The sequence below is a fragment of the Dermochelys coriacea genome, chromosome 7 (assembly GCF_009764565.3).
Source record: "Dermochelys coriacea isolate rDerCor1 chromosome 7, rDerCor1.pri.v4, whole genome shotgun sequence".
NCBI lineage: Eukaryota > Metazoa > Chordata > Testudines > Dermochelyidae > Dermochelys > Dermochelys coriacea.
In genome coordinates, this window is record NC_050074.1 from 46,841,628 (window position 1) to 46,868,069 (window position 26,442).

At 54.2% G+C, this 26,442-nt stretch overlaps 1 protein-coding gene across 4 annotated transcripts; it reads left to right on the forward strand.

Annotated features, from left to right (window-relative positions):
- Positions 1–26,442, forward strand: ACY1 (aminoacylase 1). 4 transcript variants are annotated; one of them, XM_038411254.2, is made up of 15 exons: positions 1–1,085; positions 4,663–4,820; positions 10,316–10,380; positions 15,089–15,193; positions 16,486–16,580; positions 17,304–17,380; positions 18,218–18,307; positions 18,764–18,820; positions 19,001–19,074; positions 19,544–19,593; positions 20,177–20,321; positions 20,634–20,702; positions 20,943–21,022; positions 21,328–21,388; positions 24,182–26,442. In XM_038411254.2, exons 2-15 carry the CDS (start codon positions 4,682–4,684, stop codon positions 24,344–24,346), a joined length of 1,272 nt encoding a protein of 423 aa, XP_038267182.1. In that variant the 5' UTR covers positions 1–1,085; positions 4,663–4,681; the 3' UTR covers positions 24,347–26,442. The 4 variants fall into 4 exon arrangements, with proteins under 4 accessions (XP_038267182.1, XP_043374922.1, XP_038267184.1 ...); XM_038411256.2 differs by lacking the exon at positions 1–1,085 and adding an exon at positions 2,334–2,481; XM_043518987.1 differs by lacking the exon at positions 18,764–18,820 and having other exon boundaries at positions 430–1,085.

The following is a 26,442-nucleotide window of genomic DNA, read 5'->3' on the forward strand; positions in this document are numbered from 1 at the left end:
AACTGTTTCATCACCCATTCCTGAGGGTACAGCTCTGCCACCGGTACCACGTTGTTGGCCCTGAGTCATTTCCTAGTGTAGACAGGGAGGTAGGCATGGAAAGCGGGGCCATGTGGGACAGTTTTGCCTTGATTTGCAAATGTGCAATTTGGTTTTCTAAGTCTGGTGTCCCAGTGTTCAGCTATTTTTAATATGTCCAACCTCCTTTGCAGTGTAGAGTTCATGAGCAGGGGAAAGTAGCGAGATCTGTAAAAAAACTGATGAATGAGATTTTAAATGTCTCATGGATCAAGTCTCGGAATGTTTCTCGGGTGAGAAACTTACGTATTAAGTAGATAATGCAGGTCCTTGTTGCAATGAGGATTGTGTTGAGTGTGAGGTTTGGTTTCGGTTCTTTAAAGGGGCCTAGGTCCCAATCCTGCAAACACTTAAGTGTGCGAATAACTTTACTCCCATGAGTAGACCCATTGGATTGTTTGCAGGACCTGGCCCAATATTCCATCTGGATTAGGCCCGATGTTGCATAATAATTATTTTTAAAAGGTCTGAGAAAGCCTCATGTTAATGGATGTGCATTCATGATTTTTTATTTTCAATCAAAATTAGATTTAGGTGAAAAGAAACATTGATACCTCTTGAAATTTTATTTAAAGTCCCAGGTCCTGGAGTCAGGTGATTATCTGAGCAACTCCGTTTTCATTTTAAAAAGAAATTCTAGCCTTTGTGGTTATGGGCAAAAGCTTGCAAATGTGACCTGAGTGCCCCATGAAAGCTCAAAACACCAGCAAATAAAATGTGTTGTTTTAAAAATAAATCTTATTTTTTTCAATCAATCACATGGGTGGTTTTGCTGGACTTCTGATTTTTCAATATTTTGGGTTAGCACTATTGTGTAATCTTTCCCCCAGAGATTGCAACAATGTAGGAAGCCAGGAGAATCTGAAAGTGAAACTACAGTGAAACTAGCAAATAGTTAAGTTGGCAGAGTTCTGTGGGTGAAAACTAAAGGTTCTTACATGATGAAAGAAAAATTGGATTTAAAAAATCCTTTCATTTGGCAATAATTAACAACATTATTCACAGAGGTAAGGACATTTTGCAAGAGTATTTTTAGGCTAGCTGTGCCATGCTAAAAAGAGACTGTAACTTTAAGATTTTAGGCCCCAGTCCTACAGCTGGATGTGCATGGAGGGAATCTTGCAGTTGCATGGAGCCCTGTTGAAATCAATGGAGGCCTGCAAGAAGTGCAGAGGTCTATGGGGAGAGATCTAATTGCAGGATTGGGGCCTGGTTTGGTTTGCATAATCTGTTTAACGCTTCATGGGCTGACTGTTGTTATCATGTGTGTATGTGCAGGGCCCAGTGCACGTCAGTCAGGTGGAAGAGCAATTCAAATGTCATTTATTTTTCCATCTTGCTTTTCATTATAGAAAAAAAGTTTTAATGAACTGGGCTTTGTTTCCAAAAACTAAAGCCTGTCTTAAAGCTGAGCAAGGCTGGAGTGGGACTTGTCAGTTTGGATTTATTTTTGCCCAGATGTGTGAGCAGAAAAGTTTCTGGGGTGATGGCAAAAAAAGCTCTGGGGGGGGGAACTGTAAAGGGGGGGAAAGAGTTGGCTGGGTTTGGGCTTGCAAAACCAGCAGCAGTCTGGAACCAGGGCTTTTTTTATTGGACCCACAGAAGCTTGGTGGGGGTTCAGGGAAAATGCGCCAGTTTATTGGCCCATCTCTAGCTTTTAATGAAAGCACACATGCTTTTTTGGTGCTGTCTACAGTGTAGAACAGAGCAGGAGGAGAAGAGATGGGGTTAGACTGTAAATGGTGGGGCAAGGACCATCTTGTTCTGTTTGTACAGCGCTGGCACAAGGGGCTCCTGGCCTGTGCCTGGGGATTGCAAGCACCACCTGTGGCACTAGAGATAATGAATGCTAATACCTCAGCAGCAGTCCTTATCAATGGATTAAACCCAGGGTGTGAGTCTCCTTAGACTGGTTCCAGTGGCAGTACCGGGGCTTTATACTGGGTGAGAGCAAAGCAAGCAGGGCCCGGTCTTGCAGCACTGATGGAACTGGGTCCTTGAGCTGTGCAATCCCCTTGGACTTTGGAGTGCAAGGAAAAGACTGCACCCTAAGTCCTGAGCATCCTGGGGGGCAGGGTTTGGGGTGCAAGGGCCCGATCTTGCAGGTGCCCCATGGCAGCCTGTGGGGTGCAAGGGCCCGATCCTGCAGGTGCCCCACGGTTGGGCGCCCAGGGCTCCGGCCCCAAGTTTTGCCGGTCCCCTGGGGGGGCCGTAGCTGCCCCTCTCCCTGCTGCCCCCGCGAGAGGCGGCTGCCTGCGGGCTGTCCTAGTGCGGGGCAGGGGCCGCTGCGGGATTGGCCGGCCGGGCGGGCGGACTCAGGCTGCGCCCAGCCCCAGTGCCGCGGAGCGCAGAGCCGGGGAGGAGCAGGCGGCGGCGGCGGCCGGAGCTGGGGGCAGCGCGGAGGTAGGGCCGGGGCCGGGGCCGGGGCCGCCTCCCCCGCTCCCCGCATGTTTACTTGGGGCTGGGCAGCCGGGCTGGAGCCGGGGCCGCGTGGGGGGCCTGGCACTGCTCCGCACCCCCCCCCAGCCGGGCACGGCCCCGCTCCGAGCGCCCCGTGCTCCTCGAGCCGGGCTGCCCCCAAACTCCTGCCCGACCCCCGAGACCCGCACTTCCCGCTGCACCGAGCGTGCTCCTGCCTCCCCCATGTACCCCGAGCTCTCACGGGAGCCCCCCCGGGCCATGCATGCGCCTACCTCCTATCCCCATGCACCCCCAAGACCTGCAATTACCCCTAACTCCCCACCCTTCTTGCACCCCTTCTTATCCCGACCTTCACCCCCCCCCCCATCCTCATACTCCCAATGCTGGGCTACCCCTGCACTCTGCTGACCCCAACCCCCCACTCTAGACACCCTCCCACCCCCATGTACCCCACCCACCCCTCTTACTCCTAGCCAGTCTATACTGCCCCCACAGACCCTAACATCCATACCCCCCACTGTCCCCAACCCCTGCCTCATACGCATACTTGCTTCCACCCCCCTCCCTCATTCCCACTCACCCCGATCCCCCACTCTAGCCCCCACAGCACCAAAGTAACCCAGACCCCTTCGTTTACCTTCCTTTCACCTCCACTAACCCCAGGGGCCTACTCCTACCCTTGTCCTCTTCTGCAGAAAGGGATCCTGAGGCAGAGAGAGCCTAAGTGGCTTGCCATAGTGTCACAGCGGGACAGCTGCGAATAGAACCCAGGAGTCCTGACTCTGAGTCCTTGTAGTAGGTCCAGAACATGTTCCCTTGCAATCTGCCATTCCATTTTGCTCATCCCCGTCTCCTAGAGTTGCCACCTGACGACGGGGAAAAGTCTTTATGCTGTGGCATTGGGAGCTGCCCTGTCTTCCTTTTGTGTTGGCACACAACACAATTGCTGTGGCATTGGGATAACATAATGCATGGTCAGAATAAAGATCCACTGGCCCCAAGAGGCTTGCAGGACATGGGACAGGCTCGTGAGAGTGGGGATGGGCAGCCAATCTCCCCCTTGTTGCCATGTGGGGGGTCTGGAGGGGATCACATGGCATCCAAGGCTTTTAACTTAGCTGCATTCCTCTGCAGTGTGGGGCATGGGTCACTCGCAGATTTAAGCTAGTGTGAATGGTGGATTCTCTGTCACTAGAAGTCTTTAAATCGTGATTTGAGGACGTCAGTATCTCAGCCAGAGGTTAGGGGTCTGTTACAGGAGTGGGTGGGTGAGGTTCTGTGGCCTGCAGTGTGCAGGAGGCAGGGGTGAAAGTAACTAAAGGACTTACCAGTACTCCGGAGTCCTGGGAGAAGGAGTAGCGGGGCTCCGGCAGCGGGGCTCGGGTAGCGCTTTAAAGGGCCCGAGGCTCCAGCCACTGCAGGGAGCCCCAGGTCCTTTAAAGCGCCAGCCTGGGAAAGCCAGTCCGGTCCAGTCTGGCATGGTGTATTGGCTCTTGCCAGTATGCTGGACCGGACTGGCTTACTTTCACCTCTGGTAGGAGGTCACTAGAGGATCATGATGGTCCCTTCTGGCCTTAAAGTCTATGAGTTGTTGGGCCAAGCTGGCTGTGGAGTGACTGAGCACTCAGTTCTGGATGGACACCTCACCAGTCCCACAAGCAGCTCTAGCATCCTCTGGTCCCTAGTGCTAACTGCCTCCTGCCACAGATAATGTGGCAGCTCCTTCTGGGCTTGGTGGCACAACACTGCATTCCAAACCTCCCAGGGTCCTTGCTGTCGTGAGGAACGATCCCGGATGGGGATTCTGGCTGCTTCCCCCTGTTGGTGGCTCTATGTCTAGCGCTGGAGAATCCGTCGCGATGGTTCCCGCAAGTTAAGCTGCTGACGTCAGACAGAGCTTCAGGAGGGACATGCCTGGATGCGGATGTGGTGCTGTGGCTTTGGAACGAATCCTGACGGGAAGCTTGGAAAGCTCGAGCCAACGCTCCCCTTACACTTACAGGTCTAGATTCAGCCCTGCTGCATACAGCTGCTTCACTGGAGATGGTGGAGTCATGTCAGGGGGAAATTTGGCCGGTACATTTGATGACAAAGTCTATTCACAGCTGTTCAGGATGGTGATTTTATTCCTTTCCCCTGTGCATCCTCTCTCCTTTCTCACAGGACCCCGATATCCGGGCAGATGGACATCATGCTGCCTGAGGGAGACCCTAAAAGGACAGGGGAGAAGGTCAGAAGCCAGGAGCCGGGAGAGAATCCTTCAGTCACACTCTTCCGAGAGTACCTGAGACTCAAGACAGTCCAGCCTGAGCCCAACTACGGTAAGGAGGCTGGTTCCCCCTTTTTTTTTTTTTTTTTTAAACCGGGGCAAGCCGCTGAGGCAGCATGAGCACTGGGGGAGGGTTATGCACCAGCCGGCAAGAGAGATGGCCAGGCAACTGGCTCACTGCTGCGATGGCCAGTGGCAACATTCTTACCTCACATGCTGGGCAGAAAGTTCTTGGCACCCTTCTGGAGCATTGCCGGGCTTTTGCTCTCAGCCGCTCACCAGCAGGAGACGGGACAGGGGTCCTGCCCTGTATCATCTGCAGAGGGATCCGTGATCGTCCGGTAGAACCACTTAGTTCTTAAAACTGTCCCCTCCCTGGAAAGACACCTGCTCGTGGGTGGAAGTGAGTCGGTGGGTGTGAATCCAGAGGAGTCCATGTCACCCAAACCACCCCCACCATTGGCTCTGCTTGGCCTCCTCGCAACTGGCCAAAGATGGAGTTGGGCCACGGGGGCTGAAGTGTCCTGCCCTGCCAGCTCAGGGCTGAGGGCCGTGCTCAGTGCAATGTGGGGGAAGCTAGATAGCATTGCTGCTTCCTGCGCTGGGTCCGCCTGATGCAGAGCCCGAGACCTCTATCGCTGATGGCAAATGAATGCTGAAAATATTGAGTGTTGTTGGAGGGGGCAAAAACCCGCTTCATCAAAGAACCAAAAATACCAGCCAGATGTGCAACCTTAAAAAGAAGACAGCAGTCAAAATGGAGTGGGCGGGGCAATTCGCAATGAAATGTTATGCTAACCTCTCCGACACTGGTCGGAAAGTTCCCTGAACCTTGGCAAATGAGCCGCTCCCCGGGGGGCAGAAGGTGTCCTAGCAAGACTTTCTAGTGATTGTGCAACCCAGCCAAGAGGCTGATCTGGCCTTACAGCTCATGCTGACCTCTAGAATGGGAAAATCCCTGGTAATGTGAGATGGGGACTGAAATTCCAGGCTGTGGAACAGCCTTCCTGGCAGCCGCCTTCCTTGAACAGCACCTTCTGCTGCCCCTGGGATTTGGGAACCTCCTTGCAGGAGCTTCCTGCACCACCTGTTTCACCCACGGTTGGGATGATGCTTAGACTGATTCTCCACTGCATCACACCTTGTCATTCACGTCTGGGAAAAGTGGGTGGAAAATGCCACCAGATCAGACCCCTCCACTCACTCACTCATACTGGTCTGTCTGCCTAAGAGGCATGTGGCTGCTCTTTGGACTGAGCTTCTGCACAAAGTCCACATTTTGGAGCTCTCTTCCACATGGGGCCACATCTCCTTGTTGTTCTGAACATTAATCAATCACAGAGCAGATGGATTTGAACCTTGGGTCACAGCAACAGTGTCTGCCCAGTCCGTGAGCCAACAGAGTTAAGACAGATGATCTGTTTATAATGTGTTTTCCCCCTGTTGGAGTTGGCCAGCCAAACCCGGTTGAAGCTATTTTAGCTGGTGCTGTATTAATCCTCGTCTTGGATAGACTGGGAGCTTCAGTTTCATATTGAGTGAAATATAGTTCTCATTAAACCAGCATGAAACATGGCTGTGGGTTAGTACCTGTGCGTGTGTGTGCGCGCGCACGCGCATGCATGTCAGAAGAGATGTCTTCCAAGGGTCTGATCCAAAGCCCATTGAAGTATTATTTACCTCTTCTCATAACACAAAAATTAGGGGTCACCAAATGAAATTAACAGGCAGCAGGTTTGAAACAAACAAAAGGAAGTATTTCTTCACACAATGCACAGTCAACCTGTGGAACTCTTTGCCAGAGGATGTTGGGAAGGCCAGGACTATAACAGGGTTAAAAAAAGAAAGGTGCATTAATGGCTATTAGCCAGGATGGGCACGGATGGTGTCCCTAGCCTCTGTTTGCCAGAAGCTGGGAATGGGTGACAGGGGATGAATCACTTGATGATTGCCTATTCTGTTCACTCCCTCCGAAGCATCTGGCATTGGCCACTGTCAGAAAACAGGATACTGGGCTAGATGGAATCATAGAAGATTAGGGTTGGAAGGGACCTCAGGAGGTCATCTAGTCCAATCCCCTGCTCAAACCAGGACCAACCCCAACTAAATCATCCCAGCCAGGGCTTTGTCAAGCTGGGCCTTAAAAACCTCTAAGAATGGAGATTCCACCACCTCCCTAGGTAACCCATTCCAGTGCTTCACCACCCTCCTAGTGAATTAGTGTTTCCTAATACCCAACCTAGACCTCCCTCACTGCAACATTGCAACATTGCTCCTTGTTCTGTCATCTGCCACCACTGAGAACAGCCGAGCTCCATCCTCTTTGGAACCCCCCTTCAGATAGTTGAAAGCTGCTATCAAATCCCCCCTCACTCTTCTCTTCTGCAGACTAAATAACCCCAGTTCCCTCAGTCCCTTCTTGTAAGTCATGTGCCCCAGCCCCCTAATCATTTCCGTTACCCTCTGCTGGACTCTCTCCAATTTGTCCACATCCTTTCTGTAGTGGGGGAACCAAAACTGGACGCAATACTCCAGATGTGGCCTCACCAGTGCCGAATAGAGGGGAATAATCACTTCCCTTGATCTGCTGGCAATGCCCCTACTAATACAGCGTGTAGAAAGGTTAGCCGTGGCTCGTCTCTCTCCAGGGCGGCGGGGAACCACACTGCCTCACTAAACTCGGGAAGATGTCTTGTGGGGAATTAGTTCGGCTGCGGGAGTCTTCCTGTGCGGCCTTTGTGAGGGCAGAAATAAACACAGTGAGCCCAGGCCCTAGGTCATGGCGGGGCAACGTTGAGTCAGAAGCTCAGGCCCTCAGGCAGGGGCTGAGCAACAACAGCACATAAACAGTGAGCCCAGACCCTAGGTTCCAAAGGGCCTGGGAGAGGGGGAGACGGCCACCCGCGAGTTGGGTGGCAGGGGGGTCGCAGGCCCTCCTACTCCACTGCGTCCCAGCCCGGGGCCCTAGCAGTGGCAGAGGACCTGCTGCCGGGTCAGTGGGGATCCTGGCCGCCACACACTGACATGGGCTCTGGCAGTGCTGCACCAGACTAGGGTCGGCTGCCCCCGGGCTACTTCCAGACTCCCCCTCTTGAGGTACCTGGGTCAGGGTGGTGTCCTCAGGAGGGTCCAGCATCATGGGTTCCTCGGGATAGCTGGCAAGGGGTAGGCTCGGCAACTCCTGGTAGGTGGTGCGGGGCAGGCTTGGCAACTCCCAGTCTGGGTAACTGCTGCGGGCAGGTCGGGCCAGTCCACGGGTGTACCACAGGCCGCTGGGGTTTCCCAGTCACGAGCGAGGCCAGAGGCATCAGGCCTCCCCGGCCGCTGCTCTCTTAGTGAGCTCTGAGGCCAAGCCTTTATACTTCCGGGGCAACGTCTGACTTTCTGGGGGGCAGGATCAGAGCTCCCTGGCTCTGCCCACTCTGGTGTCCAGTCTCTCCCCGGGCTGGTGGGGAACCACACCGCCTCACTACAAACCCAATATGCCATTGTCCTTCTTGGTAACAAGGGCACACTGCTGACTCATATCCAGCTTCTCATCCACTCTAATCCCCAAGTCCTTTTCTGCAGAACTGCTGCCTAGCCAATCGGTCCCCAGCCTGTAGCGGTGCATGGGATTCTTCCTTCCTAAGTGCAGGACTCTTGTCCTTGTTGAACCTCATCAGATTTCTTTTGGCCCAATCCTCCAATTTGTCTAGGTCACTCTGGACCCTATCCCTACCCTCCAGCTTATCAACCTCTCCCCCCAGTTTAGTGTCATCCGTGAACTTGCTGAGGGTGCAATTAATCCCGTCATCCAGATCATTAATAACGATGTTGAACAAAACCGATCCCTGGGGCACTCCGCTTGATACTGGCTGCCAACTAGACATCGAGCCATTGATTGCTACCCATTGAGCCCAACAATCTAGCCAGCTTTCTATCCACCTTATAGTTCATTCATCCAATCCATACTTTTTTACTGTGGGAGACCGTATCAAAAGCTTTGCTAAAGTCAAAATGGACCTTTGGTTTGACCCAGTATAGCCGTTCTTATGTTCTTAGGTAGATGGAAAGACTCCCGTTGACTTCAGTGGTTATTGGATCAGACTCTTAGTCAAAAAGCCAAACTGGGAGCTGATGTAAGGTTCCCAGTTCAGTTTTTTTACTGAGAGGATATAAAATGGCTTTTCCAGCACAGCTGGATGGAAAGAGAAAACTGGAAGCTCCTTCCACCAATCCAAATCAGCCTCTTTCTGACTGTTTTCAATTCACTTGTAATTAACTGCCCCGCACTCCTGATACATGCATGCTCAGTTGGGAATATTAAATAGCTCCTAATTAGGGGACAAATCCTGCAGTCATTACTTATGCAAAAGGCCTATAGACTCAGTGGGCGTTTTCCCTGAGTAAGGACAGAAGGGCTTAACACCCAGATCCACAAAGGTGCTGAACCATAGGACAGGTCAATGCTAAAAAGTTGGATCAATCCAGCTCTGTTGCTCATGGGTGTGAAAAATCCACACCCCTGAGCGACGGTTAAGCCAACCTAAACCTCAGTGTAGACAGCGCTGGGTTGATGGGAAAATTCTGTTGATTTTGCGGCCGTGTCTCGGGGAGGCGAAGTAACTACAGCGATGGGAGAGCCCCTCCCCTTGTTGTACTGAGTGTCTAGTGAAGACTCATGCCTGATCTGCGCTAGAAAATCAGATTGGCTTAACTACGCCATGCAGGGTATGTAGTTTATGGTGTAGTTTACCTGACCCGGAATGGTGTAGTTTACCCGACGAAAACCCCATTGTAGCGAGTGCTAGGTCCAGAGAAGAATGCTTCTGTTGACTTCCCTATCGCCTCCTGGGGAAGTGGATTACCGATGCTGATGGTAAAACCACTCCCGTTGGCGCAGGTAGTGGCAGCTAAAGGAGCAGAGGGGGCATATGGGGCAAAGGAGAGAAGCAGCAAGGATTACAGGCCTGACAAAATCTTGAGAACCTGGGGAGATAAAGTCTATTAAATGTGTTCAATGTCTCTTTAATGCCTTTGCTCTATTATTTGCAGCTCCTCCTCCCAACTGCTTTCCTAGTGGCAGATTATGGTTGTTCATTATTTGTGTTGCACCCTCAGCACCTAAGGCCCCAGCCAGGGATCAGGAACTTGTTGTGCTAGGTGTTGTACAGAGCGGAAAGCTGAGGCTTGCCCCGCTATGTGACGGATCTCGTAGCTGTGACAGAGGCTGCATGAGTAGATTGTTGATGGTATGCCTGCTAATACATCCATTCTTGGGGCTTAGTGCTGCAATCATGTTCCGTTACTGACAGCGCTTTGCTGGGAGTTGTGTGCTTGGCTGTATAGACCATGCACTTGCCTATCGACCGCATACACTGCCTGCCACATTATTCACCAGGATGGAGCCTAGGCATGACAACCTTTTTGCAGTCTGTACTTCTGATGTTCTTGCAGGATATGCAGGATGGGGAATCCCAGATGGGAGAGATACAACAGGCGCAAGGAAACAGCAGGGGATTCCAGTTGAATGTCTGTAACTTTCCTGCTTTCTCTCTCTCTCAGATGTGGCCGTGCGGTTCCTGGAGCGGATTGCAGCCGAGCTTGGCCTGGGGTGTCAGAAAGTGGAGGTAGGAAAAGTGAACTCACCCACTCCTCTGCCCCCACGTTGAAATTCATTACTGATCTGTCCGAGCCTGAAACCACCAGGGGATGTCTGGGGTGTCCCCCGCTTGTCCTCCTCTGTACAGCATAGCTCCAGTCACGGTGCTGCCGCCAGCACTGCCAGGTGGCAGATGTTTCTGCAACAAGTCCCACCTCGGAGACGCTCCCCTTTACCGTGTGTCTGGGCTCATTCACCTCAATGAGCTCTTTTGTATCTGCTTTTGCTGCTGTAACTCATGACTTAGAAACGTAACACTTCCCATCTGCTGGGGAGCCATCTTCCTGCCAGAGAGGTCTGGGTTGCTCACCAGAGGATGTGGAAAAAGCAAATGTACTCAATGATTTTTTTGCCTCTGTCTTCATGAACAAGGTCAGCTCCCAGACTACTGCACTGGGCAGCACAGTATGGGGAGGAGGTGACCAGCCCTCTGTGGAGAAAGAAGTGGTTCGGGACTATTTAGAAAAGCTGGATGAGTACAAGTCCATGGGGCCGGATGCACTGCATCCGAGAGTGCTAAAGGAGTTGGCAGATGTGATTGCAGAACCATTGGCCATTATCTATGAAAACTCATGGTGATTGAGGGAGGTCCCGGATGAATGGAAAAAGGCTAATGTAGTGCCCATCTTTAAAAAAGGGAAGGAGGAGGATCCAGGGAACTACAGGCCAGTCAGCCTCACCTGAGTCCCTGGAAAAATAATGGAGCAGGTCCTCAAGGAATCAATTCTGAAGCACTTAGAGGAGAGGAAAGTGATCAGGAACAGTCAGCATGGATTCACCAAGGGCAAGTCATGCCTAACTAATCTAACTGCCTTCTATGATGAAATAACTGGCTCCATGGATGAGGGAAAGCAGTGGATGTGTTATTCCTTGACTTCAGCAAAGCTTTTGATACAGTCTCCCAAAGTATTCTTGCCAGCAAGTTAAAGAAGTATGGGCTGGATGAATGGACTATAAGGTGGATAGAAAGCTGGCTAGATCGTCGGGCTCAACGGGTAGTGATCAATGGCTCCATGTCTAGTTGGCAGCCGGTATCAAGCGGAGTGTCCCAAGGGTCGATCCTGGGGCCGGTTTTGTTCAATATCTTCATTAATGATCTGGAGGATGTTGTGCATTGCACCCTCAGCAAATTTTCAGATGACAATAAACTGGGAGGAGTGATAGATACGCTGGAGGGTAGGGATAGGATACAGAGGGACCTAGACAAATTAGAGGACTGGGCCAAAAGAAATCTGATGAGATTCAACAAAGACAAGTGTAGAGTCCTGCACTTGGGACGGAAGAATCCCACACACCGCCACAGACTAGGGACCGAATGGCTAGGCAATAGTTCTGCAGAAAAGGACCTAGGGGTTAGAGTGGACGAGAAGCTGGATATGAGTTAACAGTGTGCCCTTGTTGCCAAGAAGGCTAACGGCATCTTGGGCTGTATAAGTAGGGGCATTGCCAGCAGATCAAGGGACATGATCATTCCCCTCTGTTCGGCATCAGCGAGGCCTCATCTGGAGTACTGTGTCCAGTTTTGGGCCCCACACTACAAGAAGGATGTGGAAAAATTGGAAAGCGTCCAGTGGAGGGCAACAGAATGATTAGGGGACTGGAACACATGACTTATGAGAGGCTGAGGGAACTGGGATTGTTTAGTCTGCAGAAGAGAAGAATGAGGGGGGATTTGATAGCTGCTTTCAACTACCTGAAGGGGGGTTTCAAAGAGGATGGATCTAGACTGTTCTCAGTGATAGCAGATGACAGAACAAGTAGCAATGCTCTCAAGTTGCAGTGGAGGAGATCTAGGTTGGATATTAGGAAACACTATTTCACTAGGAGGGTGGTGAAGCACTGGAATGCATTTTTAAGGCCCGGCTTGACAAACCCCTGGCTGGGATGATTTAGTTGGTGTTGGTCCTTCTTTGAGCAGGGGGTTGGACTAGATGACCTCCTGAGGTCCCTTCCAACTCTGATATTCTATGATTCTTACCTCTTTCCAATGTTCAAGTGGCACTGACTGGGATACTCCGGGAGCCCGGTGTTCAGCAAATCAGGGAATGACTGAGCGGATCGTTCAGCCGTTCCCATCTAAAAAGAATTGGTGGGTCTCAGCCGAGTTCTCAGAGGATGTGTCCTTATCACTATATTCAGCCTTGCAATGAGCACTCTTTGCTACCCCTGTGAACACTACCAGCGTGGACGTCCCTTTCCCTTGGAGGTCCTTCCAGATCTGGGCTGAAGGCCATTGGCAGCAGCATGGAGCTGGCCTGCACTGCTTGTGCCAGACTCATTCTTTGGGTAACCACAGGACTCCTGTCTGCAGATACCGGTCTTTCAGTGCAATCAATCCCTGTAAAAACGGCTAGAGCGACCTGAGCATGTTGCACAAGAATCCGTCCCACCTGCACCCATGGAAGAGTCACCCTGGTCATTAGCATTCTCCTGTGTGGAGTGAATACGTGGGTCGCCACCAGGAGCTAAACCTCAGCCTTGTTGGGTAGAGCGAAGCGTAGATCCATCCTAGATACACCAGGACAGAGTCTGACCTCGGTTACCCCAGTGCAAGTCTGGAGATGGTGGAGTTGCTCTATATTTCCACCGGTGAGACCAACAGTTGGCCCTTTATCTGCTCCGTGGTGCACTCGATGTCCTTTGTTCCAACCTGCGCTGGCCAGTCTAGATACAGAACAAGATCGATATTAATTAGGCCGGTGAATCCTCCCGCCAGCACGCCCTCGGGCCCCTACTCCAGAGACTCACTGTGCTGCATTGCATTGGCACATATCCGTAGGACTGGGAACAGGAGCCCTCCCATGCACGACACTCTCGCTGGCTCTAGGGGGAGTTCTGGGCAAGGAGAGGCTACCCTCTCAGACCCTTGATCCATGATCCTTGCATTGAGAGTCCAGGACGGGCCAGGGTGCTGTTTGTTTGCTACCCCCCCCCCCAGTTCACAGCAGGAGAGACCCTGCAAAATGTGACAGTGCGAGCGGTTGTTTGCCATTGGTGTACGAACCCCTTGCGGTCGGAAATCCCCTGCAGATTTGGCCAGACCATTAATCTGCTATTACAGCTTCTCCGTCTATTTTTGAGTTGATCCATCCCGGCTGTATGTGCTGTAATTAGACTGGGACTTAGTAAGGTCACATTCCTCCGAAGAGGCCTGGGGTGACACAACTTTCCCTGTGACTTGTTCTGGCTCATGGGTGCGTGAATCCCGACTGGCAGAAACTTGGGTTAGGGAAAATGTGGGGAAGTTCCCTGAAGACGGGATCTCAGTTGTGTGCGTGTTGGCTGGATCCCCTGAGCTATTCGGAAATGCAGGGCGTGCCTGCATTTCAGTAGTTTCAGTGATTGCTGAGCCCATATTCTTTCAAGGCCACCTGCCACTGGCATTTGCTGTTGCCCTCATCAGCTGTGTCTAGTGTCCTCTGGGGTGGCCCTTGGGGTGGGGAAGATCAGTGTTTAAGGTCCCTTGCTTGGGGGATTGGATGGTTCCGGGGGTACGGAGCGTTCCCTGCTCGTTCACCAGCTCCCGTGGTAACACTCCACCCTTCTCTAGAGCTTCTCATTCCAGGCACAGCAATCCAGGGTGTTCACTCTTCAGTGAAATGAAATGGGGGGTCTTGGTACAGTTCCTAGTGGGCTGAGAACCCAGGAACTCCTTCCTTTTGGGTCACCCTTTTGGGGTTCAGTTTATCTGTAGCTTCTGGCGTCCTTGCTCCGGGTGAGGGTTTGCCTCCAGCTCCAGCTTCATGCCTGGACCATGCAGTCTCAGGAGTGGCTGGGTCTGCAACTGTCTTCCTCTGTGCTGACCTGTCCCCGTAGCCTTTCCCTTAGTCCCCCTCCAGACAGAGCAATCTGTACAGGTGTGTCTGGTTAGTGCTGGCTGAGCACTAGCCAGGTACACCTGTAACCTCCTCTCTGCTCCTCCCCTCACATCATCCCAGCCCCGGGTTTGCCTCCCTGACCATGAGTCCCACATGCTGATCCTGCCCTGTGGGAAGAAGTGTTTCCTTTTGATTGGCTGCCTGTTTATCGGCCGTTAATTGAGTGACTCCCCTGTGTTCTGTCGGCCCCGGGGCAGCACAGAAAAGAGGAAGAAATCCCCTTCCAGATCTTCACGCTCCCAGCCGCATCATTTGGATATGGCTTGGGAGCCCTCTATAGTTGAGGCATCCTTATGGGAGGAGGTTGTGTTCTGCCTGGGATCTCTCGATCCAGTTGCTCGGAGGGCCCCATTGCTATTCAAGTGCTTCGCAGTTACTGATGGATTTATTCCTTGCATCACCCCTGTGAGGCAGGGAGTTGTAATCCCAATAGCACAGATGGGGAGCTGAGGCACTGGAGAGATGCAATGACTTGACCAAGGTTGCTCAGGGAATCTGTGGCAGAGCTGGGAATTGAGCCGAGGTCTCCTGGTTCCCAGACCAGTGCCCTGTCTGTGAGACCCTCCTTCCTGCCCTCCTAGAAGGGAGAGGAATCTCTTGTCCTTTGAAATCTGCTCCCTCCCAAGTGAAACAACCCCTCCCTTTGAAGCTGCATGTTATATGCGAACCCCGCTGCTCCTCCTCATCCTCCCCACCCATCGGCTGCTCTGTCATTTCTTTCTGTCTGCCCAGCTTCCCTGACCCACAGCAGGGCGGAGCCTGCCCTTCTGCTGTAACAGACTCCCTCTTGCTTCGCAGGTGTGCCCGGGCCGGGTTGTCACCATCATGACCTGGCAGGGCACGGACCCGCAGCTCCGCTCCATCCTGCTGAACTCACACACAGATGTCGTGCCGGTATTTGAGGTGAGGGGTTGTGGGGAGGGGGGCTTACAGCTGGGATTTGGCTGCTGCCCATGGGTGGGCAGGGGGCAGTTATTTGTCCAGAAGGGAAGTGGGAGTGTCCCTCTTCAGAGTGTTTCTCAGCAGCTCAGGAGAATGAATGCCCAGGGGCACCGCTGGGCCCAAGGGAAACCTGGGCCATCTCAGCTGAGGACCTGCCATCTGCACCCTTTGTTAATGCAAACACAGTGCCACCTACAGTAGAATGTGGGGAACTTGCGAGCCTTTGTCCGGATTGCTGTTGCAGGCGGTGGGGTCTGTCCAGGGAAAATACCTTCTGCTTCCATTTGGGGCTTCCCCTTACCTCACCCCTGCTGTGTGCTGATTTTCAAGCTGAGAGGCTGGTTTGATCCAAGGCCCCATTTAGCCCTTAGCCTCTCTGCTGTGATGGAAAAAGACGCCCATTGGGATAGTGCTGCCTTCAGAGACTGTCTCCTTATTCTTTTAAAATTCTCTCCATTGTGCACGGGACTCCCTTGTTTGCTTCTTGAACTGTGGCTATAAAGTTCTGATGCTTGCCCCTTGATCAGATCCCTGGCTTGTCCGGCTGTATCCTCCAGGAGGGATATCAGGCACTCACCATCCACCACCACAAACTTCAGTTGCTACCGTTTGGTATTTTGGGGGTTAGTGACTATGAAGTCCCATTTTCTGATGGGCTGCATTAGGCTCTCACTGCACTCGATTAGACGTGCACCTGCTCTTTGTCATGGGTGTGCTAGAGTCCAGTTTGCCCTGAGAAGCCCCACAGCAGGAGGCCCCACTGCTGACCTGAAATTGCCCAGGGCAATTAACATTGTTGCATGCGTGGGGGTTGGTATTGTCCATTATTGCTTTCCTATCCCTTCAGATGTGGGTAGAGGTGTGTTGACAGCAGTGCATTGGAGAAGCCTGTCTTTCACTTCGGTCTCCAGCACTGTCAGGCTGGCATTAAATCACACTCCCATCCCTTTTGCCCCGCATCTACCTCCTAAAGGCTGAGGTGCCACCTACCACATAAGTCCTGTCTGCTGCTTCATCCCTTCATCCAGGCCTCTCTCTATCTCCTGAACAGGGTTCTGTCCCTTTCTTTTATGGGGATGGGGATCAGGTGGTGGTGAGGAAATCAGCTTGCTGTCCTGCCCTGCCCCTCTCCTCCATGAAAAAGTCAGGGTGCCATGCTGGGAGCCAGCTCGACTGTGCTTGTGCCCTCCGTCCGCGCCTGCTCCCCATGGGGAGCCCTTCTGTGACACTCAGCACTGGTTTCTTCGCTGCAGGAGCACTGGACCCATGACCCTTTCGAAGCCTTTAAGGACTCTCAGGGTAACATCTACGCCCGCGGAGCCCAGGATATGAAGTGTGTCTCCATCCAGTGAGTGCAGCTGGCCTCCTCCATTCTCTGTCTTGTCTTAGTTTGCCATTGCCTCTCTGGGGCAATCGAATGGAGCTGAACGTCCCCCTCTGCACACAGCTCCGTCCCTCTTGACTCATGCTTGCTATGAACCAGCCGGCCAGATCCTGATCTTGGTTTTACTGGCGTAAATCTGGAGGATCTCCCCTGAGCTTGATGTGCCAGTGTTCTGGAATCGTCCCTTGCCGGGCGCCTTGCCCCGGCTGTGCAGCTGCTGGTCACAGCTGGAAACAGGCCACTGGGCTAGTAGGCTGGGCCAGTCTGGCAATCCCTGCCAATAGCTGAGTGATGCAATAGACATTGGAGATCCTGAAAGCTCAGCAGATCCTTTTATCGTGGAGGTCTAGTTATTTATATATTGTTCCAGCTTGTATCTGCCTGGTCATATAACTAGCACGGGGCTGGGGGGCTCTGCTCCCTGCTTTGGCTGGCTGGGGTGGCCAAAGCCCCGTGACACTTGCCCCCCATTCCTGGACACCCAATATGTTATCCGCTCCACACTAGGCCCCTTGAATCTTTAGCTGACATCAGGGTGTGGGAAAACCAGGGGGTGCTGGTGCCGGCTGGAATCTGGGAGTGCAGCTCTGTCATGCATCTCACACCTGGCCTGGAGCACTGCCTGAGCTCAAGGTTCTTGCAGGTACCTGGGACATCCAGCTTCCTGACCAGTCTCTCCCTGTTCAGGTACATCGAGGCCATCCGGAGGCTGAAGGCTGAGGGGAAGCGCTTCCCCCGAACGGTTCACATGACATTCGTGCCTGGTAAATGCTCTTTGTGGCCAGCTGGTTGCTAGAGTTTGGCTGGAAGGGGTGGGAAGGTGGGGCTAGAGATGGGAGCTGCCCTGCCTCTTCCTTAGCTTTGGGACTCCCCTGACCAGCGTGTTCCTGGGAGTGAAACACTCAGAGAAACCAAGCACATCATGTGTGTTTATGGATGGGAGTAAAGCACATTGAGCTCCTGGCCTCGAAAGCACCGGCTGGATCCAGGCCCTGACGTGTCCTCCTCACTCTCTGTTCAGCCCTGCTCCGCGAACTTGCTTGCATTTAAGGCAGGCTGGAGTGGGTGACTGCGCCCCCTCATGGGGAGCTCTGGCGAGGCAGTGTGAGAACGCTGGGGAAGGAGGTGCAGAAGAGCATGGAGCTGTTACATGGGGTAGGTTGGGGAGATTGCAAACCCCAGTTCAGTCCCACTGATGCCTGCTGCATTTGGCCAAAGCACTGATGTTGGCCCTTTCTCCCACGGCTCCAGCATTACCTCCACCCCGCTTTCTGGACTCTCGCCATGAGCTGAGTAGTTCCCATGAGATGGCAAACAGCTAGGGCCGGGCATCACCATGGAGAAGCGCCAAGGAGGGTGACGCGTGGCTTTAGCAGGAGCTGGAAATGCCAGCATTGGGGAAAACAGCTGCTTTCCCCTGCCTTGCATAGGTCACAAGCTGGCTGCTGTGGGAGTCAGACTGGCCAGAAGCTGCTGCGGGTCCCGGTCTGCCATGGGGTGCTCTGGCTGTGCCATGGCTGGGGTGAAAGGGAGGGCTGGGTTCAGCACAGACCTGGCAGAGCTTGGTGGCCACTAACCCTCTGCCCTTCCCCTGAGCACAGACGAAGAGATCGGGGGCTGCAAGGGCATGGAGCTGTTTGTGAAGCGGCCTGAGTTCCAGGCTCTCAACGTCGGCTTCGTTCTGGATGAAGGTGCGGCTCTCCAGGCATGATGGGGGAGGAGCCAGTGGGAGTGCTCTGTGCAAGGGGAGAGTGGACAGGGAGGGACTAAGCTGTGCCCTGGCTGCCGGTCCCTCTGCGGAGTTGAGCTTGGCCCCCTGGACATTAGGTGGTAGATGGGCTGAGATGCATGAAGGGTTGATGGTGGGGATAAAAGAGGGTCCTGCAAAGGCACGTTCCCTCAGCCCAGGGTCCAGCCTCGCACCCTGTCTTGGCAGGTACTTTGTCTCATGAGTGAGGGACATTGTGTGGCTGGGCCCTCTGCACTCACGGCGCCTGATTGGGGCAGGGCTGGGGATCTGGAGATTTTCCTCCAGGCCCTAAACGGCAGCCAGCAGCTCCCCTGTTGCATCGCCATGGCGGCAGCTGGCAGTGGCTGCTTGGCTCCCACTCCACCACAGTGACCTGTCTTCTCCTTCCCTCCCCCAGGCCTGGCCAACCCAACAGACGCCTTCACTGTGTTCTACGGGGAGAAGTGCGCCTGGTGTGAGTAGGGTCCAGGACATGTCCCCTCGCTTTGTGTCTGTCTGTCTGTGCATTTCTAACATACCCATCATTGTGGTGTCTGGGCACCAGGCTCGCCCACTCTCTCTCTCTCTCTCTCTCTCTCTCTCTCTCTCTCTCTCTCTCTCTTAACATGTCTTCCCCTCTCATTGGCACTTGCAGGGATTAAAGTCAAGTGCGAGGGGAACCCAGGCCATGGATCCCGGTTCATTGAGAACACGGCTGCTGAGAAGTTGGTAAGAGAGGGCGCCCTCTTCTGGGGGGTGAGAGACTTGCATTGCCACCCATCCTGGCTTCACTACCTGCCCTCTCAGCAGGAAGGGCAAGTGAGTGTGACAGAGAGTGAATTGCAGTCCTCTTGCACCAAGGGAGAGACCATCAGCTTCTCTCCGGCAAGGAATGGTGCAGAGTTCCTGGGTGCAGGGGAGATCCCTGGCATTCTAACCCCAGCCTCTGTCAGCAGGGGGCACTATGGGGAGCGGGGCAGGAGCGCTGACTGTTGGGGGAGCTCCCGGCTACGTCAGGCCCAGCCTCTCTCAGTCAGCGCCCCTTTGTGGCTCCTGTGTGGGAGCTGGTTGGTTTGTTTCTGGGCAGCCCTGGGTGAAGGGCAGAGCTGCTTGCCCTGAGGGTGCAGGTGTCTGGGGGAGCTGGGATGTAGCTATAATACGCTGGTCAGGACACTGACATCCTCTGTTCCCACCACAGAACAGAGTGATCACCTCCCTCCTGCAGTTCAGAGAGAGTGAGAAGCAGAGGTAAGAGGCAGCGCCGTGTGAAACCTGTGGCTCGTTTGGTTCCCAGGGAGAAGGTGGACGTCCTAGCTCCAGAGAATGTGTTTGGGATGCACACACGGGCCTGGGGCTCAGGACTCCTGGGTTCTGTCCTCAGCTCTGCCCCGGAGTCCCTCTGTGTCCTGGGGTGAATCATATCACTGCTCTGTGCCTCAGTTTCCCCATCTGGGAAATGGCCGTGATGACCCCGACTTGCTTCCCGGAGTGGGCGGGACATGAGGGTTAATTCACTGATCTCAGTAAGACACTTTGAGATCCAGGCAGAGGACACAGGGAGTGTCGTTGTGAGGGCAGGATCCAGGGTCTGGCTCCACGTGGCAGAAAGCGTGGCCGTCCCAGTGACCCACGCATGTCCTGGCACCATATGTCAGTGCACATGGGTGTCATATTGATGGCCCCAGCCCAGGCGAGGCATATCTCTGGACCTAGCTCTGCCCTCCCCTCGGTCTAGGGGTGGAGTCTTTTCCCGGGGGAGTAGTTGGGGGTGAAAGGCTCCAACAGACACAGATCACAGACCCTGGGTGTGACCTCCCCCTCCCCCCTGCAGACTGAAGTGTGATGAGCACCTCACCCTGGGCGACGTCACCTGCCTCAACCTGACCATGCTGAGTGGGGGTGTCTCCTTCAATGTCTTGCCCTCAGAGCTGTCCGCCACCTTTGACATCCGCATCCCACCCACTGTCAACTTGCAGGTATGGTACCTGCTCCGGCAGGAGTCCCGTTCCCTCGGGGCAGGGGTGGGGTGCACGTTTCTCCAGGTTTGGGGGGGATCTCGATCTGCCAGCCATCGCCCCAGCGGTGCCTGCCAGAAGTCTAGAGCTGGTGCTGACTCGCTGCTAACATCCCATGATGCACTGCATCGATTTCTGCAGTGCCTCTGGGGCAGAGCAGCGACACAAAAGGATTCTGGGAGGCATCAGAGAGACAGAACAAAGGCTGACAGCATGGACCTGAGAGAGAATCCCCCTCACTCACGCCCCCCTGTTTTGCCCCCTCCCCTGCAGGCATTTGAGGAGCAGCTCACAGCCTGGTGCCGGGCAGCTGGAGAGGGTGTCACCTACAAGTTCTACCAGGTAACAGCAGGGAACTGAGGAGCTGCCCCTTGAAATCTGCTTGGGTGTGTGTAACTTGGCTGGGCACCTCCTTGCCCTCACTCTCCTGGGCAGCCCATCCCAGCTGGACCCTCACCCCTCTGCCCCATGCTGCCTCTGAGCCTCTCGCCCTCCCACCCCCCTTGCTCTGCTGCCACCCCAGCCTCCTCCCTCCACCCGCCGAGGAAGATTTAACCCTCTCCTTTCTATCATTTGGTGTAGAAATACATGGATCAGACAGTGACCTGCACCGAGGAGTCTGACCCGTGGTGGAAGGCATTCAGTAGGGTTTGCAAAGACATGTGAGTACGACTTGTAGCTGTCCCCCCAGCCATGCCGCTGGCACAGTGCTGGCAGGCTGGGTTCACCTGTGCCCCCACCCTAGGGTCTTGAAAGCTCCGCAAAAGCGGATGCCTCTCAGTCAGGCCTGGGGTGCAGGGGCAAGCTAAACATGGTCCTCCACAGTTCTGCCGCATGGGGGCGCCCTCTGTCCCTGCCTCCTCACCCATGGGCTCCACCACATCCCCCAGGCCCTGGCTCCCCATGGCAGGGGGAGGGAATAGCCGCACTGGGGGGTGGCTCACCCAGGCTCTGTCTCTGTTTGCAGGCACATGACGCTGAAGCATGAGATCTTCCCGGCCGCCACGGACAGCCGCTTTATCCGAGCAGTGAGTGCTGGCGCCTCCTCCCGGTCTGTCTCCTCCCCTGCCCGCTGCCAGTCCTTCAGGCTCTGACTGGGTCTCCTTGGTTCTCCCATCCCCTCCTCCGGCCTCTTCCCCATCCCCTTTTTTTTCTCTCGCTCTCTATCTTAATTTAATTGGTCTCTGACTCTGCTCTGTTGTCTAGTGGGAATGGCCTTGGCCTGAGAGTCAGGACTCCTGGGTTCTATTCCTGTCTCTGCCACCAATTCCCTAGAGCAGGTTATGGCCCCCTGCGGCTCAGTTTTTCCACCTCTAAAATGGGAACTGACGTGCTGTCAGGAAGTGCTTTGAGAGTCTCTGGCTAGCAGTGCTCTGTAAATGTGCAATATTATTATCCTTCCCATTGGTTAGCTGTATTACAGTAGTGCCTTGTGCCAGGCCTGCTACAAACATTGTTTCTTCTTAAGGAAACAGCATCCTTGGGGCTGTGGCTAGGATGGTCTCAGATATATGGGGGTGAGGATATTGAGGCAGTGGGTTGAGGGGAAGCTGCTTTCCCAGAGGTGAGAATGTGGGGTCTGGGTGGTGCCAACCTGGTAAAAGAGAAGATCGCTGCCCACCTCTGCCCTGGTTTTTATAGATGTCTACTAGTCATGGGAGTTTCTTTCTGCGGGTCCTGTCCCCTTCCCCAAGACACTAAAGAAGGGGGAAAGGCCATGCAATCCCCAGTGCAGGATGTCCCTCTGTCTGTCCTGCCCCATGGTATCTGTCCCTCTTGTGACAGCCATCGCCGCCCTAGGACGTTTATGCTGGGAAGGTCCATCGCACAGCAAAGCTCTCTCGGAGAGAATCATAGAATCATAGAATCATAGAATATCAGGGTTGGAAGGGACCCCAGAAGGTCATCTAGTCCAACCCCCTGCTCAAAGCAGGACCAAGTCCCAGTTAAATCATCCCAGCCAGGGCTTTGTCAAGCCTGACCTTAAAAACCTCTAAGGAAGGAGATTCTACCACCTCCCTAGGTAACGCATTCCAGTGTTTCACCACCCTCTTAGTGAAAAAGTTTTTCCTAATATCCAATCTAAACCTCCCCCATTGCAACTTGAGACCATTACTCCTCGTTCTGTCATCTGCTACCATTGAGAACAGTCTAGAGCCATCCTCTTTGAAACCCCCTTTCAGGTAGTTGAAAGCAGCTATCAAATCCCCCCTCATTCTTCTCTTCTGCAGACTAAACAATCCCAGCTCCCTCAGCCTCTCCTCATAAGTCATGTGCTCTAGACCCCTAATCATTTTCGTTGCCCTTCGTTGTACTCTTTCCAATTTATCCACATCCTTCCTGTAGTGTGGGGCCCAAAACTGGACACAGTACTCCAGATGAGGCCTCACCAGTGTCGAATAGAGGGGAACGATCACGTCCCTCGATCTGCTCGCTATGCCCCTACTTATACATCCCAAAATGCCATTGGCCTTCTTGGCAACAAGGGCACACTGCTGACTCATATCCAGCTTCTCGTCCACTGTCACCCCTAGGTCCTTTTCCGCAGAACTGCTGCCGAGCCATTCGGTCCCTAGTCTGTAGCGGTGCATTGGATTCTTCCATCCTAAGTGCAGGACCCTGCACTTATCCTTATTGAACCTCATTAGATTTCTTTTGGCCCAATCCTCCAATTTGTCTAGGTCCTTCTGTATCCTATCCCTCCCCTCCAGCGTATCTACCACTCCTCCCAGTTTAGTATCATCCGCAAATTTGCTGAGAGTGCAATCCACACCATCCTCCAGATCATTTATGAAGATATTGAACAAAACGGGCCCCAGGACCGACCCCTGGGGCACTCCACTTGACACCGGCTGCCAACTAGACATGGAGCCATTGATCACTACCCGTTGAGCCCGACAATCTAGCCAGCTTTCTACCCACCTTATAGTGCATTCATCCAGCCCATACTTCCTTAACTTGCTGACAAGAATGCTGTGGGAGACCGTGTCAAAAGCTTTGCTAAATCAAGAAACAATACATCCACTGCTTTCCCTTCATCCACAGAACCAGTAATCTCATCATAAAAGGCGATTAGATTAGTCAGGCATGACCTTCCCTTGGTGAATCCATGCTGACTGTTCCTGATCACTTTCCTCTCCTCTAAGTGCTTCAGGATTGATTCTTTGAGGACCTGCTCCATGATTTTTCCAGGGACTGAGGTGAGGCTGACCGGCCTGTAGTTCCCAGGATCCTCCTTCTTCCCTTTTTTAAAGATGGGCACTACATTAGCCTTTTTCCAGTCATCCGGGACTTCCCCCGTTCGCCACGAGTTTTCAAAGATAATGGCCAAGGGCTCTGCAATCACAGCCGCCAATTCCTTCAGCACTCTCGGATGCAATTCGTCCGGCCCCATGGACTTGTGCACGTCCAGCTTTTCTAAATAGTCCCTAACCACCTCTATCTCTACAGAGGGCTGGCCATCTCTTCCCCATTTTGTGTTGCCCAGCACAGCAGTCTGGGAGCTGAGCATGGGCCGGATGCCACATGGGAGCCCCCCTGCTGGAATGAGCCTCCCACTGCAGACTGGCACGGCCTCCCGCAGTTCAGGCCAGCATGGGACAAGGGCCAGGACCAGTGACGGGTGGGAATGCAGTAATGTCAGGGCTGGCCAGGAGGGGGCGCCGCATGGGGTTGAATGTCAGCAGGGGGTGGGGAATACACAACATGATCGCCTCTTTGCAGGCGGCTCAGTCTAGCCCCACCCCTTGGATCCCATATAGTTTGATATGGCCACTAGGCTCTGTGCGGTGGCAGTGACTTTTCCTTTCGCTGCTTTGCAGGCTGGTCACCCGGCCCTTGGCTTCTCCCCCATGAACCGGACCCCGGTGCTGCTGCACGACCACAATGAGTACCTCAACGAGCAGGTCTTCCTGCGGGGCATCGAGATCTACGCCTGCCTCCTCCCCTCCTTGGCCAGCGTCCCCCCTCTGCCGGCGGAGGGCTGAGGGGCACAGCGGAGGGTGGGGGATACTAAAGCGAGAGACGGGGAGTGAAAATTCATGGGGGCAATGGACATACAGGGGCTGGGGTAAGAAGCAGCTGCCTGGGAGTGGGCAGGACTCCAGGGTTCCTGGGTGGCAGCGTCATTTACAGAACCACCTGGCTGTGCCAGCCCGGAGGGGCAGATGCCTGTTGTGTCCAGGGGGAGGAGCAGCTTGTGTCCCTGCTTGTGCTCCAGGTGCTCTGGGCCTGTCCCTGGATCCCTATGAAATTACAGCCGGTGCCCAGCTTTCCAGCCCATGGCTCTGCAAGATTGGGGGTGGGGGAAAGGCTGCACCCCGGGGGTATGACATGCCAGACTTTCTCCCATTGCTTGCACTGGAGGTGGGGAATACACCTTGAGTGCCCCATGCCCTCCACCCTGCATTTACCTCCTCTGGCTCCTGGAAGGGCCCCTCACCACATTGCAGCAGTAACACAAGCCTTCCCCTCCCAAGTGGGGTAGGCCTGGGTCCTACCCACTGGGGTCAATGCGGGTTGGGGGCAGGGTTCCATTCCCCTTGCTGCATCTCTCCATCCCAACCCCTCCCCAGCCCCAGAGCCCCTCTCCCTGCTGCTTCCAGCCCCAGAGCTCTGCAGAGCCACCCCCAGCCTCCAGGGATTAACTGGGATCATGGGGCAACCCTTGGGGAGCCTGCCCCTCCCTTGGGCCCCCCTTGGCTCTCTCTGGCTGCCGAGTGGCTCTCCCTGCTCCCGGGGCTAAGCAGCACCACTTGCCCCAGGCAGGGCGGGGAGTTGGAAGGGGATGTAGCTGTGGATGGATGCAGGCATTGAGAGCAGGGTGGCCTAGTGGATAAGGGACTGGACTGGGGCTCAGGAGAGCTGGGTTCCACTTCTGGCTCTAGTCCAGACTCCCTGTGTGATCCTGGGTGAGTCACCTGAGCTCTATGTGTCTCCGTTCCCCAGATCATCATACCCCCCAAGTCCCTGGCGCGCTGCTCTCAGACCCTTGGCTGGGTGACGCTATGTACCTGCTGCCTACTCTCATTAAACCACCGGCTGGAGAGAGGTGGCAGGAAAGCCGCTGGGATGGCACCTCCTCCTGAGTGCCCCAGACTGTCACTGCCCAGCAAAGAGGGTTTGGGCCAATTGCTGGCAAACTCCCGGCAGGAAGCAGCTCTGAGCTGGCAGTGGCGGGTCTGGCTCAGCAGGGGGCGGTGTTTCTCAGCCATACTGGGGCTAGCAGCAGGGCTGTGGAGGGAGGGGGTGCTCAAGTCCCCTGGCAGTGTGACCATGCTGTGAATTTTCATTCCTTGGGGCAGGGCCGCTGGGCACAGCGCTCTGCCCACATGGTGGTGGTAGTGGTGGTAATTGCTGTCTTAATGAATCATTGCATCGGTGAATGCAAATCAGAGTGCAGTGCATGGATGGGCTACTGCGCGTGGTAGCCTGGAGTCCTAGGCCGGAGGACTGGCCCTGTCTCGGTGTGCAGACGTGTCTTCTAGCACATCAGAAAGCCTCAATGGGGACTCACGTTCCAGATCCCCAATCCCTAGCTCCAGCTCTCTGGCTGCAGCCCCATCACCCAGATGGGATCTTGCTGCAGTCAGGGGCCGGTGGCTACGAGCAGGGGGTTGATGCTCAGGGACAATGTGCCACCCTTGCCCTTGCCCACCTACCTGCAGTACCCCATTGCCCCTCTGTGAGCCAGTCATGGAGTGAGAGAAACCCTGATGCTCCTGGCCAGGCCTCTGCCTGGTGGATGGGCATAGGGAGGTTGGCATCCTGCTGGGGGATGGGACAAATTCCAAGGGGCATACTGCCAGCCTACGGCCCAGTGGTTAGGATGGGCTGATGCTGAGCAGATCCCTTGCGGGGTCTGGGGAAAGTAGGAGACCTACAGAGGTCTCTCCTCAGGTGTGCCTGTGGGGGGGGGGGGCGGTCATCCCACCCATGCTCCCTCATCCCAGTGTTAACACCAGTTGTTTGGGCTGGGAGATCAGGTCCGGTTCTCTGCCGAACTTGTGCCAAAGCTGCCAGCTGTCGGTGTGTGTCTCCACAGTGCTTGTGATTTTACTAAATAAAGCTGTTTGATTGGAAA

Excerpts from the sequence above, each read along its gene's own strand:
- ACY1 (XM_038411254.2), top strand. The coding sequence starts at position 4,682 with ATGGACATCATGCTGCCTGAGGGAGACCCTAAAAGGACAGGGGAGAAG. Across the intron at positions 17,381-18,217 it reads TCACATGACATTCGTGCCTG|ACGAAGAGATCGGGGGCTGC; the intron begins GTAAATGCTCTT and ends CCCTGAGCACAG. Across the intron at positions 21,023-21,327 it reads AGTAGGGTTTGCAAAGACAT|GCACATGACGCTGAAGCATG; the intron begins GTGAGTACGACT and ends CTCTGTTTGCAG.